This window comes from Microcaecilia unicolor, chromosome 1 (assembly GCF_901765095.1).
Source record: "Microcaecilia unicolor chromosome 1, aMicUni1.1, whole genome shotgun sequence".
Lineage (NCBI taxonomy): Eukaryota > Metazoa > Chordata > Amphibia > Gymnophiona > Siphonopidae > Microcaecilia > Microcaecilia unicolor.
This window is the reverse complement of record NC_044031.1, coordinates 697,378,605-697,394,415: the sequence shown is the minus strand read 5'-3', so window position 1 is coordinate 697,394,415 and position 15,811 is coordinate 697,378,605. Positions and strand designations below refer to the sequence as shown.

Below are 15,811 nucleotides of genomic sequence, written 5' to 3'. Positions count from 1 at the left end.
CATTTCTCACTTGGCTCTATGCAATATTGGTTTGTAATGCTCTTCTGTACCTTTTGTGATGCATATACCCAGTACTGCTTCTAAATGAACACTGCACAAACGTCATAGCTACAAAGTAAGGGCATAATAGGGTAGGCAGAAACTCAGAGCCTCTGCTGGAAAATAGGTCCTGTCTCCAGTCTTCAAATGGATACTGAAACACTCTACAGTACATGAAACCAAATCAGCAGCTTATTTACCAGTTCAGTTATTTGCAATAAAACAGATTTCTCCTGGGGAAGAAACCCAGTCACCAAAACCAGAGTTGGCAGGTACCTGCACAATATTTTGTACAAAAATGACTAAGGGTCCTGTTTAATAACGTGCAGTATAATTTAGTATTTACTGCACCCTAGCTGCAAAAATTAACCCAGGATAACTTCAAACCTCTGTGGTAAATGTTGGAGGTGTGCTCACCATCTGCTCATGTGGTTATCCCATAGAACAGATATGTATTGCTCATTAATGGGCCGATGATCAGAAGCAAATGCAGGTGCTAGAGGCTGTTAGAAACATACTAGCGCCTGACGAGCACGCGGGCTCTGAACGCAACTAACATGCAAAACAGGGCTCTTAGTGCAAATGCATGCTAAACCTATTGATCCCCAGTGATCAGCGACCATATAAGGGAGGATTGTCATGTGCGAGAGGATTGTGCCTGAGCACAATCCTCCCGCACTTCTACCTCATGATCAGAGACAATTGCATGCTTAAATTTGCATGCAATTATCTCTGATCATAGGGGCAGTAAAGCCCAGCACTGTTCCAGTGCTAGTTTTAGAGCGCTGTTTGGAATAGTGCAAGGTTTTTGGTCATCTGCCCTTAACTGCACTGCCAACAAAGCAGATGTATGTGTGCCATCAGCAATGCACTAAGGGGTTAGTGCAGTGAACCCCCCCAAAAAAACTCTCCCAACTCAGACATAAAACCCTTAACTGTTTCAAATGCAAAGTCTTGACACCTCCCATCATTTACCAAGCAGTCTCCCTGATGAGTAATTGCTGACAAGTAGCTGGGGGCAGGGCCTCTGACTCCAAGTGGTAGTCTTGTAGTACAACCATTAGGGATCAGGCCATTGTGCTGAGAGTGGAAAGTTGGGTGCCCTGAAGATGACCAGCCACATCTGATCTCAAGCCCACTTCCTCCTAGCACAAACTTGCAGGCCAACTGCGCATATCAAAACAGGCTGTGGTGCTGACATTCAGGAGAGAGCAGCAATACTGACCTGAGATCTTTGTGTGAAATTGTATGATATGCATGCCAGGGGTTGCCAACTCAGAATGTAAAATGCTAATACTACAATGATCAGTACTGCCAGGTAGGCTCAGACATTTGGAAATAAAAATTAGACTATATAAATTAATTAAGTTACTGTATTTTTCCATTATTTGAAACCTGGATGAAGTAATGAGTTTTATTGTACCTCTTTGCAGTTCTCTGAATTGGAGAAATGTATCAGGTCATCGTTATACATTTCTTGAGTATTGATTATGTCACTGTAGTCTTTCTGGCTGAGATCTTCAGGGTTAATTCCATTGGCTCTTAAAAATTCCTGGTAGGCCACACTAAAGGCCTGTCCAATGGACTGAGCTATTAGCTGTGCCTGCAAAGTCAAAAGAGGTTGCAATCAGAAACATTCACCAGATGGCTAAGAATCTGCTGCAAGACAAGAAAGATGGCAATGTTCACACACCCTGAGCACAGAGAAACCTTCAAAACCTGCAGTGTGGGCTTAAAAACTATGAAATGCCAGAGCAAAATTTCCAGAAATGGAACATTGACATGAAATGCGGTATTTAAAGTCACCTTGATTGCAGCACTGCACTATGGCAGTAAGAGACTCCTATCTTTCTGAAAATGGTACTGGATCAGAGCAAGACAGACACTTGCGCAGCTTGGCTAACCCAAGCTAATCACACCATAACAGCATGGGACCAATACTCCTCCCATCCCATCTGGCACTGCCTCTACCCAAGAGGTTATCAAGATAGGTGAGAGGCAGAAGAAAGAGTATCAAAAATGGCCAGAATCACAGGTCTCCCCAGAATCAGTCCAGACATTAAAACTGCAAGACAAGGACAAATATATTTCTTTGCTAAATCTTGTGAATGTTGCATCTCAATAACGTTATGAAAGTATCATTTAAACTGCTATAACCAGAGCTGCAAAGTTACTCAGTTCCAAATTGGTAATGGTAACAGTGCTTGTAGTCCACAAACTCTCAATCACAGGTTCAAAGCGGATTACACAAGTATTAACAATTACACAATGATGAAGAGAAACAGATACCAGAAAAAATTATCATTAAAGCAAAAAATGCTTAAACAGATAAGCTTTCAATTGTTTTCGAAACAATAAGAAAGAATTCATCTTTCTAATATCAGCTGGGAGTGAACACCACGTAGAAACTGCGTGATATGGAAATAATGTTGATAAAGACTTCTTAAATCTTACTTTTATAAATGATGAAGGAATGAATCTATGGCACGTGATGAAGTAGGAGGTAAAGGAAATGAAAGTAAAGAAAATAAATATTCTGGATATATACCGCAGAACATCTTCTATACCCAACATGCAATCTTAAAAATAATTTGGGCTTTAATGGGCAGCCAATGAAATTTGATTAATGTAGGTGTAACGTGATCCAGTCTCTTCTGCCCCATAATCATCTTAGCTACAGTGTTTTACAGTAATTGCAGTCTAGCAGTCAAATTGGCTGAAAGAAGACAATACAGGACATTGCAATAGTCAAATTTAGAAAGGATCACTATTTGAACCAGAATCAAAAAAAGTGTTTCATCTCAAAGCAAGAGGGAATTTTTCTTAAACAATACAGCTTATAAAAATTAGACTTTGCAACTGCATCAATATGAGGCTTTAAAGATAATGAAGTATCTAGATATACACCTAATGTCTTTGACACCCTATCAACCTTTAAGAGAGCCATCAGGGAGGTGTTGGGCCATTCTGGGTTTCAGAAAACACTATCTTGGTGTATTATGGAATCTATATCATTGATTTCTATGTGTGAATTCAGAACTGCAAATACCACACGGCTTTGGGATGTAACTTCAAAACCAGAACATTCTGATACCCCTCCCCCCCCCCAAATTTCCCTAGTATCTAGTGGCACCTTGATCTGCAACCCCTGCCTGGGCTCCCCAGACCCCTCCACTCAGCATACCTTCAAGAAGAGGCAGGAGCGATGCTCACTGGCTTCTGGCCTCTGCATCACCACCTTGGAAAATAGCAGCATCTGACCCGCATGGTGATCCTGGGATGTCTGCCTAATAAGGAAACTTTTCCATTATTTGGTAGGATTTGCTTAGACTACAAAATAAAAGCAAAATTCCTTGGCACTGCCATTTTCTAAGAAAGGTGCAGAAGCAGAAGTGAATGGGCATTGCTTCTGTTTCTTCTTGAATCTACGCTGGGGGAGGGGGGAGGGTCCAGAGGGGGTCACAAGTGGCACTAGACGTCTGGTAGCACTATATAAATGCTGTTAGTAGTAGTAGTAGACATCCGGGAAATGTTTTGGGTAGATATGGGGTAGGAGTTGGTTTGTCATTAGACACCAGGGAAATTTGGGGGGAGATATGGGGGGGGGGGGGTCAGGTTGTGTGGTCAGAGGATCATGTATCATTTCAGGGGTAGGGAGATTGGGGTCTAGCGGCCCCAAGTGGGGGCTATTAGCTTTTCTGCCCTGAAGCAGAAGGCGAGCTAACCTTCTAAAGCTCCTCAGACCTGAAGGTAAATTTCTCACATTGTGCTCATCTTAAAATCTGCCACGTAGCTTTCTGCATTGTAGGGGAATAGCTAATAGCCTAGTTACCATCCATTTTAATAGGCTGTGCACTGAAGTCTACCATGCGAGCTAGCTCCCACGCTGAACCCTTTCTGCGTAATTCAGCCAGTGTGCACATTGAGCTCTGGATAACCTCAAGCTTCTGTCATTGGTAGCTTTCTGTATCAGCCTCCAAGTGTTCCACCAGCTCTAGCTCTGCTCTTAAACCAGTGTTTAAAATTATATTTTTGTAGCCCATTTGATATTCATATCAAACCCAGAGATACAGATGCATTAGGAGTGTAAAACCAGGAGTGGCCTAGACTGTCCCAGTTGCATGGAACCTACAAGTTCACTACAAATATCTGGCTATAAAAAACTATGCACTGCCACTAACATCCCATTGCTAAATCAGATCACCTGATTCTTCTTTCTCACTCATACTTTTCCTCTCACACCTCTGTTTTCTCACTGTCACTAATCACCAACACTGAGGCTGATAAAAATTTCATGGAAGGGAATGTCAATAGAAAAAGAACGGACTTTGGAATTCAAATGTCATAATTTAAAAACCAAGTATACACATAGGGTAGGTTTAACCATTAAGCAGACTAGATCGCTACTTTGAACAGCAGCTTCTGGAAGGTGGCAAAGAGCAGTTGCAGTCAAATCAAAACAAAATCTCCTGACAACCACAATAAGGGGGAAGTTATCAAGGTGCAGTAGAAGGTGATCTTTAACCACACCTTGATATACCACGGGATTCAGCAACCTGCAGTATCTCTGTCTCGCTGGTTGCTGAATCCCATGGTAAAAGAATGAAGCTGCTTGAAAGCCACTTTGCAAGCAGTGTTATTCCAGGACTCCTGGGCAACCCCTCCCCTGCTCAAGCCCCCACCCTCACCCCCTTGAAGGCTCCAGATCCCCCCCCCCCCCCCAACTCTCTAGGTCTAGATCCCTCCCAGCACAAAAAAAAAAAAAAAAGCTCCAGACCCCTAAAAGAGCCTATTGTTTAGATCATTGGGAAGGAACAATGCCCAGCCACTCCTGCCCAGTCATCAAAATGGTCCCCCCTAGTGGTAGTCTTGCATAACTGCTAAGTGTCATGTTTCCTTATACCCTATCCAACATTATCTCACACTCTCTCCTGGACCGCTCCCTCTGACATCACCAGACCTGCCTCCCCCAGATCTTACCAGGGGCTTTTCCTGGTGGTCTACTGGGAGAAGAACCAATCCATAGTTGCTCTTGCTCCACCAAGCACCTGGATTCAAAATTTTGTTTCTGACCCCTAGCAGCAGCCTTGAGTATTACTGCTAGAGTGAAATTCCTACTACAGGTAAGAGGCACCATTTTGAACACAGGCACTTGATGGAGGCGCAGCAGCAGCTGAGGATTGCTCCTGTTCTGTGCTAGACCACCTGGGAGAGCTCCTGGTAAGAGCCAGGCCATCCATGGGTGGTGAAGGAAGAGAATTCTTAATGTCAGGAGAGGTGTCAGGGGATATGAGGGGGTCAGGAGTATCTGATGTTAGGGGAGTCCATAACCCTAACTAGACAGCAGGACTACCTTGGGGACCACTGACTGAGTTATTGCAACGAAGAATCTGCAATGTTCCTGGCTGAAGCAACACAATGATGTGAGATAGAAACACTCTTTTATTCAGCACCCCTATTTTTAAAATGGTCTGGGAAGGGATGCTTGTTCTGTGCATAGAGGTTGGAAAGACAGGGCTTGTTTTGTGCTTGCAGAGGGAGGGGGGCATGTTCTATGCATGGGAAGAGAGGAGGGAGTGGCAGCTCCTTCCATGCAGAGGTCAGGCCATGCTGCAGGTTTTGGATTTGGCTTCAGCAGAAACTGAGCAGCAAATTTCAGCTGCAGATTTGGTTTCTGTTGAAAACCAGTTTTGGTCGGCCTCTAGTTAAAATAAATGACTGCATGACCCATTTTGTAGGAGGTAAAGACTCATGTGGTAATCCTGTGCTAACTGGGTAGCATGTGCTGACTGTTTAGTGCAGGAAAGCCCACTCTGCTCCCAACCTGTCCCTACCCAAAAAAATTAAATAATAATTTTTAGCACGTGGATTATTGTGTGCTAATTTTCCAGTTACTGTAGGACACCTAAATGTGTCTCACAGTACACAATACTAATCTGCGTTAGGTTTATATTAGCGCCTAATGCAGCTTAGTAAAAGGGCTCCATAGACAAACTTTTCATATCAATTTGCAAATTTCTGTAAAAAAAAAAAAAAAGAAACTAGGCCTTATGATTCCCTTGGGGCTGATATTCAAAGGCAATTATCCAATAAGCAGGTGCTGCTAACCAGATAAGTACTGGCAAGTAGGATAGTCAGAGGTACTGTTGCAGGAATTGATGCATAAATTTATGATACTTCAGGAGTCAGACAGCACACACCAGAATGAGAGAGAAATCTTCTTTATTTGCCAGCAAACAAAGTAGAACATCAGCATTAAGTCTCTTCTTCTCTTTCTCAGCTCTCTGTGTCTCTCTCTCAGCTCTCTGTGTCTTTGTCTCAGCTCTCTGTGTCTTTGTGGCTTCTGTCTCAGCTGCTTCTCTTCTTATGCTGTCTTCTCCTTCTTCTGTCTGTTCCTTCTGTCCTTCTCTTTCTTCTGAGCTCCTTCTGACGTAAACTGCTTCTTCTCCCACTTAAATACAGTTCTATCTAGCCTAGCCTTGCCCCCTTACTCTCCAATTGGTTAAGGAATAGATTGATTACCTTGCCTCAACCAATCAGCTCTATACAAATATCAGTTACATAGGTTCCAGACATCCTAAACTGACCTGTGACCTGGGGCCCCTTACACCAGACATTTGGGCTCCAGTCTCTTACATGTTATTATGATTGATTTCTCATATTCCTAGTACTAACTGCTAACTAAACTCTGGTATTCATTAAAGGGGTCAAGGGCCAATCTTACTTAATAGCATACATATCAGGTTATTACTTTCAAGACCATTTCTACATTTTACCTATAATTAATCAAGGAGAAGAGAGCTGACTAGTCCTGACCTCTTTCACCTATCAGCTTATACATTGAACCAGCCAGAACTGCAGATAACTTAAAACACATGTTGGCCTCTTCACTGCAGTCCTTGCTTAGAAAGTCAGACAAAGAATTGAACAAATATTCTACATAGAAATTACAGAATAAAACATATTCTAAAATAAGCATCCTTATAAAACATATTCTAAATATCAAGAACTTCTAAATAATATTTCAGCCTATTCCTTAAACTACAATGTGTCATATGTCTGGCTCATTCCTTTATTCATTCATAATAATTTACAGCTGTGCCAGCATTTAGCAATCCATCACTCACAAGGGTGAAAGAAATTCCTGTCTCTGACCTTTTTAACCTTTTGCTCGGCAAGCTAGACATTGAGTAATTAACCTGAACCATCTGGCATTCCTTCACTTACAGAGTGAAAGTTAGAATTAACAAATATGATTTCTTATATATATTATGCCCATGGCTGCCTCAGTACTAACCGGATAATGCTATTGAATATCCCCTCTGACCACCTGGACAGTGCCTGCAGTTTGTAGGTATTTATTTATTTCACAAATTTCTATCCCACTCCATCCAAAGTTCTGGGTGGGTTATAAAAGAACATTCATAATAGATAAAAATAACAAAATATAAAACAATACACTATACAATCCAAATAAACATACCTTTCATAAAATAATCACAAACATATATCTACAGAATGTAGCATATGAGAAAAAGAATGAGTGAAACTAAAGAGTGTCACATAACATATGAGGGACAGATCCAGAGCCTGGAAAGAGCTGAAGGTTATCTAGTTGGCAGGCATATTCAGACCACTAACCGGCTAAAGTTAGGACAGCAAAAAGGCTTTCCTACTTTGTTATCCAGTTCACAGTGTGAATTATTGTTAATGTTAGTGTTATATTCCCCTCAAAACCTTAAAATAGGTTTGAGTGGCTAACTGACCAATCTACAAAATTGGGAGCTCATAATAAAATAAGCAAAATAACATAAAATAAAATATAAGCTACAACATCATTATCTAACTAGAAAGCACATATTTTCTAAATAGATTTGTTTTTCAACACTTACGAAAAGCTAAATAACATGATAGAGATTTCACCATAATCATACTATCCTTTAATTTTGTGTGAAGGGGATCACACGGTGTAGCTGTACATTACTACTCCAATTGTATTGTTTTTACAATACCACCGCATGTTGTTTTTACAATACCACTGAATGTTGTCAGCTATTTCTTGCGACCCCTGACGCAGGCACTGTGCGCCGAAACACGGACCGTGTCGGGTCCATTCAAGCAGTGTTTCATCAACATATATGATTAAAGACTTCAATTCCCCTTTTCTTGAAGGCCCTTGTTTCTACACCACATATAAGACAGATTGCTGTATTTTGAAAGGTTCTGCGTCTTCTCAATAAATATTTTGTACAACCAAGATATATAATATTACAATACTCAAGCTTCGTAAGCACCAAAGCTTGAAGCCCCCTACCAGATAATAAATTCAGGTTGGTGCTGCAGTTAAATATCAGATCCCTTGTTTTTAATTTCAGTACCTTTAGGAGGCAGGAGGCTTTTAAATAAATTATCTCCCCTCCCTGACTACAAATATTGCATTGTATACAGACAGTGTGCATTAATACACTGATATCTCAGGGATTTGTTTTGAATTTAACCCTTTGGTTTTCTATCAGCCAGTAAATCCATCACAAGCTAACAAAGCAGCCTATAGGTTTTTCAGATGTAGTTATGGTTCCGTTTATATGAGCTACAGAATAGCACACCTTAAAAACTTGACCACATGTAACAATTTTTCTAATGTGCATTAACCTATGAATTGAAAAGTGTACAATTGATTTGCATGTGTTAAGTCCTAAAACACATTACTTTTTTTTTTTTTTGTTAAAATGAATGTGCTAAACAAATGAGGAAAAAAATCAATTAAAATTGGAGAGAAAGCCACCTTTTCCAAAACTGAATTAAAAATATTTGTTTGTGCACATCTCTGCTCTAGAACGTTGGGGGGGGGGGGGGGGGGCAGAACATGGAGGTGAACGGGGCTGGTGCTGTTGTGCAATGCAGCACCTGGAATGCAAAGCTGTGAATCTAAGGATTATGGGTTCTATTTCTCTATTGTTACTCCCAAACAATCTTATCTTGAGCAGATCATTTCCTTTCTCTATACTCAATATCAACCATTGAAAGCTCTTTGGGGCCATGGATAGGCTAACCAGGTGTTACCTTTTATTTTATAGTCATTTGTATATGAAAGGTGCAGTGAGAAATATTACAAGTACCCTTCAAGATGATCTCTCAAGCCTTCCTCTGTATCACTCTCCTTTGTTATCCTCAGAATACTAATGAAGTTAAATGATTAGACACAGAAGCTGTCATGTTTGATTTAGATTTTGTATTTTCATCTGACAAAATGAAGCAAGCTGCCCAGCACACTAAAGAGAGAGCTCATACAAAGTCAATACCATTCTTTAAATAATTTATTTTTAAAGGCAAGAATTAAATCATCTTCATGAATGAACCCTGGCTTCCCTTACAGAAAGAAATCATAAAACTGACCCGTCAGAGCCTTTCCTGCTCAGCTCATATCTCACCGGTAGAGATTTAGACAACTACTCACTGTAGAATGGCGAGCACCTTGTAAAAACTGCAAACAAATGTACACAATTCTCCGAAGACAGAACCAGGAATAGAGATATTAGGGTTCTGTGTCATAATGTACAGCAAGAACAATTTTCATACTGTGCACACTTCTTCAGACTTTGCATTAATTTTCAGTGTAAGCCTGCAAACACTTCTACTTTGTAACCTAACAAAAAGGTGCTCACACATTGTGCCTCCTATTCATGCAGACACTTTGGGGCTTATTTTCAAAGTGCATGGATGTCTCAAAATGACCCCCCCCCCCTCCAAAAAAAAAAGAAAAGGTCCAGCTGCCAAAAACAGCCAAATTGTGTACGCATATCAGGAACATGCCTAAATTTGTGCATGGAAGTTCTGGCAACCTTTACAGAATCAGGGGGATAAGGCACTTTTATATTCCCCTTGGAAATGGCTTTGAAAATTTCCCTTAAAAAGTGCTTAGTCACTTGGAGGTTGGCAATACATTTGTGGCCAATTTTCATTAGAAATGCAGACTTTCTTTATTTATTTTTGTATGAAAATTCGGCAGGGATGACAATGATTTTACTGCATTGCATATTCTGTCATCCCAGGCACTGATATAAGAGGCTTGGGGGATGCTCAAGTTCATTGAATGGCCATAAGCATAAATGTCAGAATGGTGGGGGGAAGAGGGGCAACACAGACCCTGACCCCACCAAAATTTCCCTGTCAGCTTCTTCAGTCCTCTTCTTCCACCTGTACATCACCGCTAAATCATTTGCTGAGCAACTGGTGCTTGCTTTTCACCTCAGCACTCCACCTGTCTTTCACTGGCTCTGGTCACTGGCACTGTGAGGCTGTCAAAATTATAACGCAAGGGGGAGAAAGGAGAGATGCTGGGAGTTGGGGAAAATCTGAGAGTCCACCAATTTAGACTGGCCACTCCTGTGTGCTACAGCTGAGTCAGGATAGAGGAGGGGTGCTGATGAGTCTGTGAAGCCACCCTTGGAGCTGGGGGAACACCCGGGAGTCCCAATAGTGTGTTAGTTTCAATCATGTGTGCAGTACGAGGGATTGACATCACTGCTTTGTCCATTCCTGGAAGGACACATGCTACAACTTTCTTATCCTAGGCGACCAGCTATGAAATTACCCTCTAACCAACTAGGTTGTAAACATACCCTGGCAATGCCTCTGGAGTTGCCCCAACGACTGGTTAAATTTAGCCACCTTGTGAATTCAGGTGGGGTAAATTTATCTGTGCAGTTGGGAAGGGTTGGGCTTTTTATTTATTTGTTTGTATAACTCTTACTGGGCTACCAATGGAAAGGTGTGAATTAAAGCCAAATAAATAAAACCTGATTTTTAAACTGACTCCTGAAGTTGGCCAGTTACACCTTTTGAATATGAGCCCATTGGTAGCATTACACTCTGCCCAAAGAAGTAAAAAAAATGCAAAATGATTCACTGTAAAGCTTAATTCTCTAGGACTGAACCTCTGTGACGGCATAAAAGCAATTAAAATTTAGCTGTACTGAAGTACACTAAGAGGTCTGTTTATTAACCTGTGCTGAGCAGTTTGCTGACCAGCATCATCCTTCCACCACCCCAAAGAGGCATCCAATCCTTTCCCCCACCCCTAACCCCTCTAGCACTTATGAAGGGTTTCCTTAATTCAAGGGTGGGCAATCACAGTTCTCACACAACCCAGTTGGATTTTCAAGATTTCCACAATGACCATGCATGAGATAGATTTGCATGTACTGCTTCAATTGTATGCAAATGGGTCCCTTGAATATTCATTGTGGCCCTGGAGGATCATTGGTTGCCCACCCCGCCCTACTTGGTTAGTGGTGGGAGAAGAATGATCCTTGGACGTTCCTGTTACCCTATCAGAACTGCCATTTTGATCCCACGTTGGCAACACAGAAAGAGTGTCCAAGGATCACTTCTGCTGTACCACTAAGCCACTAGGGAAAAGTCTAGTAAGTGTCAGGGGGAGATTGAGGATAGGAAGTGTCAGGTGCCTCTTTGTGGGAGGAGTGGGAGAGAGTCAGGTTCCTTTTCAGAGGGGGGGAGGCAATGCCGTTAAGGGGAGGAGGTGCCTTTTCAGGGGTAGAGGGATGATGGATGATGTGGATTGAGGAGTGTGGGATGATGCTGATGTTGACTGGATGGTAGAAAGTTGGATGCTCAGGGATAGGGCCAGACTTAGTAATTGTGGGGCCCCCTGCCCCCACCTAGCCCCACCTCTTGTTGACAAGATGTTTTACAATTTTTTATTTCAAATAAAGCCAAATCAAGCAAAACTTGTACAGAAAAACTAATTCAAATAAGCACAATACTATCATGGGAAAACTTTGGGTTTAAACAGCAAAACCATGTGCGTGTAAGGACTGGATAAAAGAATTAAAACAAATGTCTTTAATATGTAATACTTGGTAGAAATAATGAAACAGTGATTGAATATTCACACAGCAAGCTGCCTGAGCCAACAGATTTATTTTCCACCGAACATAATTAACAATGTATGAACTTGGCGGCTAATAGTGTGCTGAACTGGACAATGTTCAAATTTTGTGGACTCCAAATGCTTACAGTGTTATATCCAAAGGTGGGGGCTTTTAGACCCATCTACTCAATACACCATTTGCCCAGCGCCATCAACTAATAATATAATGTCTTCCCTTTTACAGTTTATATTTCTGAAATTCTGAAGTTCTAAAGAACTTCAGAACTGGACAGTGTTGGCACATTTAGACTGACTCTGGACAGTTCTGCAGGAAGGAAACCCTTCCCTCATTATTCAATACGTTCTCTGTGAAATAGTAGTAATAAAAAAAAGGCAAGTGCATTTTTATAATATACCACTGCATTCCACAAAGCAAAAGGAGCAAATTTCCACATCCCATCTTTTTCTTTTGATGTAGGCACAGGAAAAAAAAAGATGTTAAATGCTCCCAGGTCTCAACCTAATTAATGACTTTTTTTAACTGTACTTATAAATAGTAAGTCTGATTGTTAAGCACATGATACTCATAATGTCAGTTTTGATGTCCCTTTACTAGGTGAAAACATCAGAATAGAGTAAGCCCCTATAACCAGCCCCTCCAAATGACACAATGATTACAATTTAGAACTAATTAGATGAAACCAAGTATTGGTTTCATCTAATTAGTTCTAAATTGTAATCATTGTGTCATTTGGAGGGGCTGGTTATAGGGGCTTCCTCTGTGTACATCCATATGCTACACAAGCCGACATCTTTGAAATATAAGTGAGGTCCAATAAAAATGCTACCAACAATAAAGAATGACAACGTGGGTAGAGCAGCTCATAGATTTCTTGCTTTGTTTAGGTATGGGGATGAGGAGTACGCGGAGGAGAGGGAAAGAGAGACCAACCTCATGGGCTCCAGCGGCCATCTCAATCTAACGGCCTTCAGCTCTCTCTTACCCGCTCCCTTAGTTCTGGTTCACAGCACAGCTGATTTCTTCGATTTTCCGGGCCGCTGGAAAAAAGTGAACCTCCTAAACATTTTGCAATAACAACCACAAACCTGCACCGAATTTATAAAAATTTTTCATGCACAAAGTGACATCTATTTCAAACAATGTTGTGTGGTTTCATAGAAATCCACCTTAAAGTTACTGAGATGTCAAATTTTAAATAACACTACCGAAAAGTTAGAGTTTCTGACACAGTTAATGTCAACCTGAACAGTCCAAATGTTTAAATCTGATCTTTTAGCACTGTATCCTTTTTTCAACTGAGTATTTTAATTAAAACTCGATCATCTTTGGAAAACATTGTGTTTGTTTATCAATGTGCAATGATATCACAGATGGCGTCAGTGAGTAAGTAAGCAATTAAGTCACGTTGGAAACTCAGATTTGACACAGCAGTTTGTAAAAATTAAAAATATCTTAAATGGGACAAGTGATTCCTATGTAATTTGGCATTGGTGACACAAATTTCTGTCACTTTGTGCAGGAATAAATTTAATTAATTTAGTGCAGTTTCGAGGTGTTATTGCAAAATGTTTAAGGGGCTCACTTTTTTCCAGACACAATGTAGAAGAAGGGCATAAGATGTGAATTATGGACAAATGTATAGCCACCAACACTTTACACCATGTTAGTAGCTGGCAAAGGGTTTGTGCCTTTGTTGCACATGTGTATTTGAGAGATCTACCATTGCCTCTCCAAGCACTGCCCTCGTTCATGCCCTCTTTCACATATTCTAGAGGGACTGCCCACATATGTTACTGAATCCTGGCTACCATATACACAGGTACATTGCAACTAACAAGATTCTATATACAGTATGCCAACTAAAGTTGTATGCGCAAATTTGGCAATTCGGCCAAATTGAGCACGCAATTTAATTATTTAACAAGCCAATCAGTACCGATAATTGGCCATTAGCATGCAATTATCAGCACTAATTGCACTAATTAGAATCTGCACGTACAACTTTCTAAGCACATTCTTTAAAGTGGTTTATGTAAATTCTAATATGTGGATCATAATAGGGGCGAGGTCATGGGAATGGCATGGGTGGGTCATCGGCACTCCTAGAAAACTATGGGCCCCTTTTACCAAGCTGCGTCAAAAGGGGGCCTGCGCTGGTGTTGGCACGTGTTTTTTAATGCGTGCCAAGGCCACCTTTTACCACAGTGGGTAAAAGGAAGTCTCTCTTTCCTGCAGGAAATGGCCATGTGTTAAGTAAAGCACTTGCTTTTTGGGGGGAGGAGCCCTTGCCTCCACCCACTGAGGTGGCGGTAAGGGCTCCCGCGCTAACCCAATGGTAACTGGGCAGTGTACAGCACTGCCTGATTACCAACGGGTACACTCCTATGCTACAAAAAATAAATATATTTTTGTAGTGTCGGATATGATGGCGCGCTACGGGTAGGAAGTACAGCCGGGCTGCTGCAGTAGCCCAGTGGTACTTCTTGTTTAGCAAACAGTAAGCCCACGTTGGGCTTACTGCCGCTTAATAAAAAGGGTCCTATGTGCACTGTTACAGAATATGCCTGAACCACACCTAAATTATGAACGGGCATTTACACCAGCTTTTAGTTGGAATAAATGGTCGCACCTACATTTAGTCATGGATCCGGGCACTATACATATTCTATAAACCGTGCCTAATGTTAGGTGTGGGATACAGAGTAGCACTAAACATGTTTTTTTATCTGCATCAAATTTTTTCAGCGCCATATATAGAATCTAATCCTTAATGTTTACATACCTGCCCTGATTATCTTCAATAATCCCAATAACAACTGACAGAAAATAAAGACGAAAAGGTCCCTAAAGCAAACTGAAAGTCCTTCTTCACCTTTCCTTGGTTGTTCTTATTTCTGTCCTGCCTATTCACAGTTGTGCATGTTCTCAATATCCCCCCCATTACCTACTGTGTTTAGTCTGTACCCTGTTCAAATAAACTTCTAATATCAAGAAGATTGCAGCAAAGATACTTAAAAAAGAACACAAATTACAAAAAAACCCAAACCTACAACCCCCCCCCCCCCCCCCGAAAAAAACCACCCCTCATTTGGCAGCACTTTTTGTTTTCTTGTGTTTCTTTGGCAATTGACTGAAACAATTTTATTTGCAACTATAAACCCTGTGGAAACGTATGTAGCATTCAGACCATTAGTCATTCAGCAGCAAATCCAAGGAACTGCTGACCTTGTTTTATTGGGCAGCATATTTCAGAGTATCACCATAAATTAATATGTAGGTGTGCTACTTGTGTGACATTATGTCACATATACAGCACTCCCCAGTGAAATACATTAATAGCAATGCTTTAAAAATTCAATTACTTAAAACCCCCTAAAGCACAATTTATTTTATTAAAATAAAATATAATCATGCATTTGCCCTTGCTGCACTAAATAATAAAACAAATATAACTGTTTTCCAAGACAGTGTATCACAAACTGAAGGCTAGATTTACTGCAGTGCATTACCATATTGGTGTGGAATAATGCTGTTAATGTGCAAAATTGGTAAATCCCACAGCATAAAATAATGCATGTTAACGAACATTAGTACATTCCAATGCAGCGGCACATTTTAGTGAATTTAGCTCTAAGTGAGAAATCTATTTTGGTTCACTGCCTCAAATTCACTAGCTGTCTGATCACTATTTCCTTCTGTAACATGTATTACTGTTTAAATTGGTTCCACTTCAAATTAGTTTAAAATCCAAATATGTCTTTACTAATGTTGGAGAAATTGAAATTGAAAAGGGGTCCTTTTACCAAGCTGCGGGAAAAAGGGCCCTGTGGTAGAGGTGGGGGCTGTTTTTCCCATGC

At 40.8% G+C, this 15,811-nt stretch overlaps 1 protein-coding gene across 1 annotated transcript in view; it reads right to left on the bottom strand.

Moving 5' to 3' along the window:
* APBA2 (amyloid beta precursor protein binding family A member 2) overlaps positions 1–15,811 on the bottom strand; it is a 414,223-nt gene that overhangs the window by 43,864 nt on the left and 354,548 nt on the right. The window contains exon 9 of the mRNA XM_030188547.1: positions 1,463–1,642. Within this exon, the coding sequence (XP_030044407.1) occupies positions 1,463–1,642 (180 nt within the window). The remainder of the gene's footprint in view (positions 1–1,462; positions 1,643–15,811) is intronic.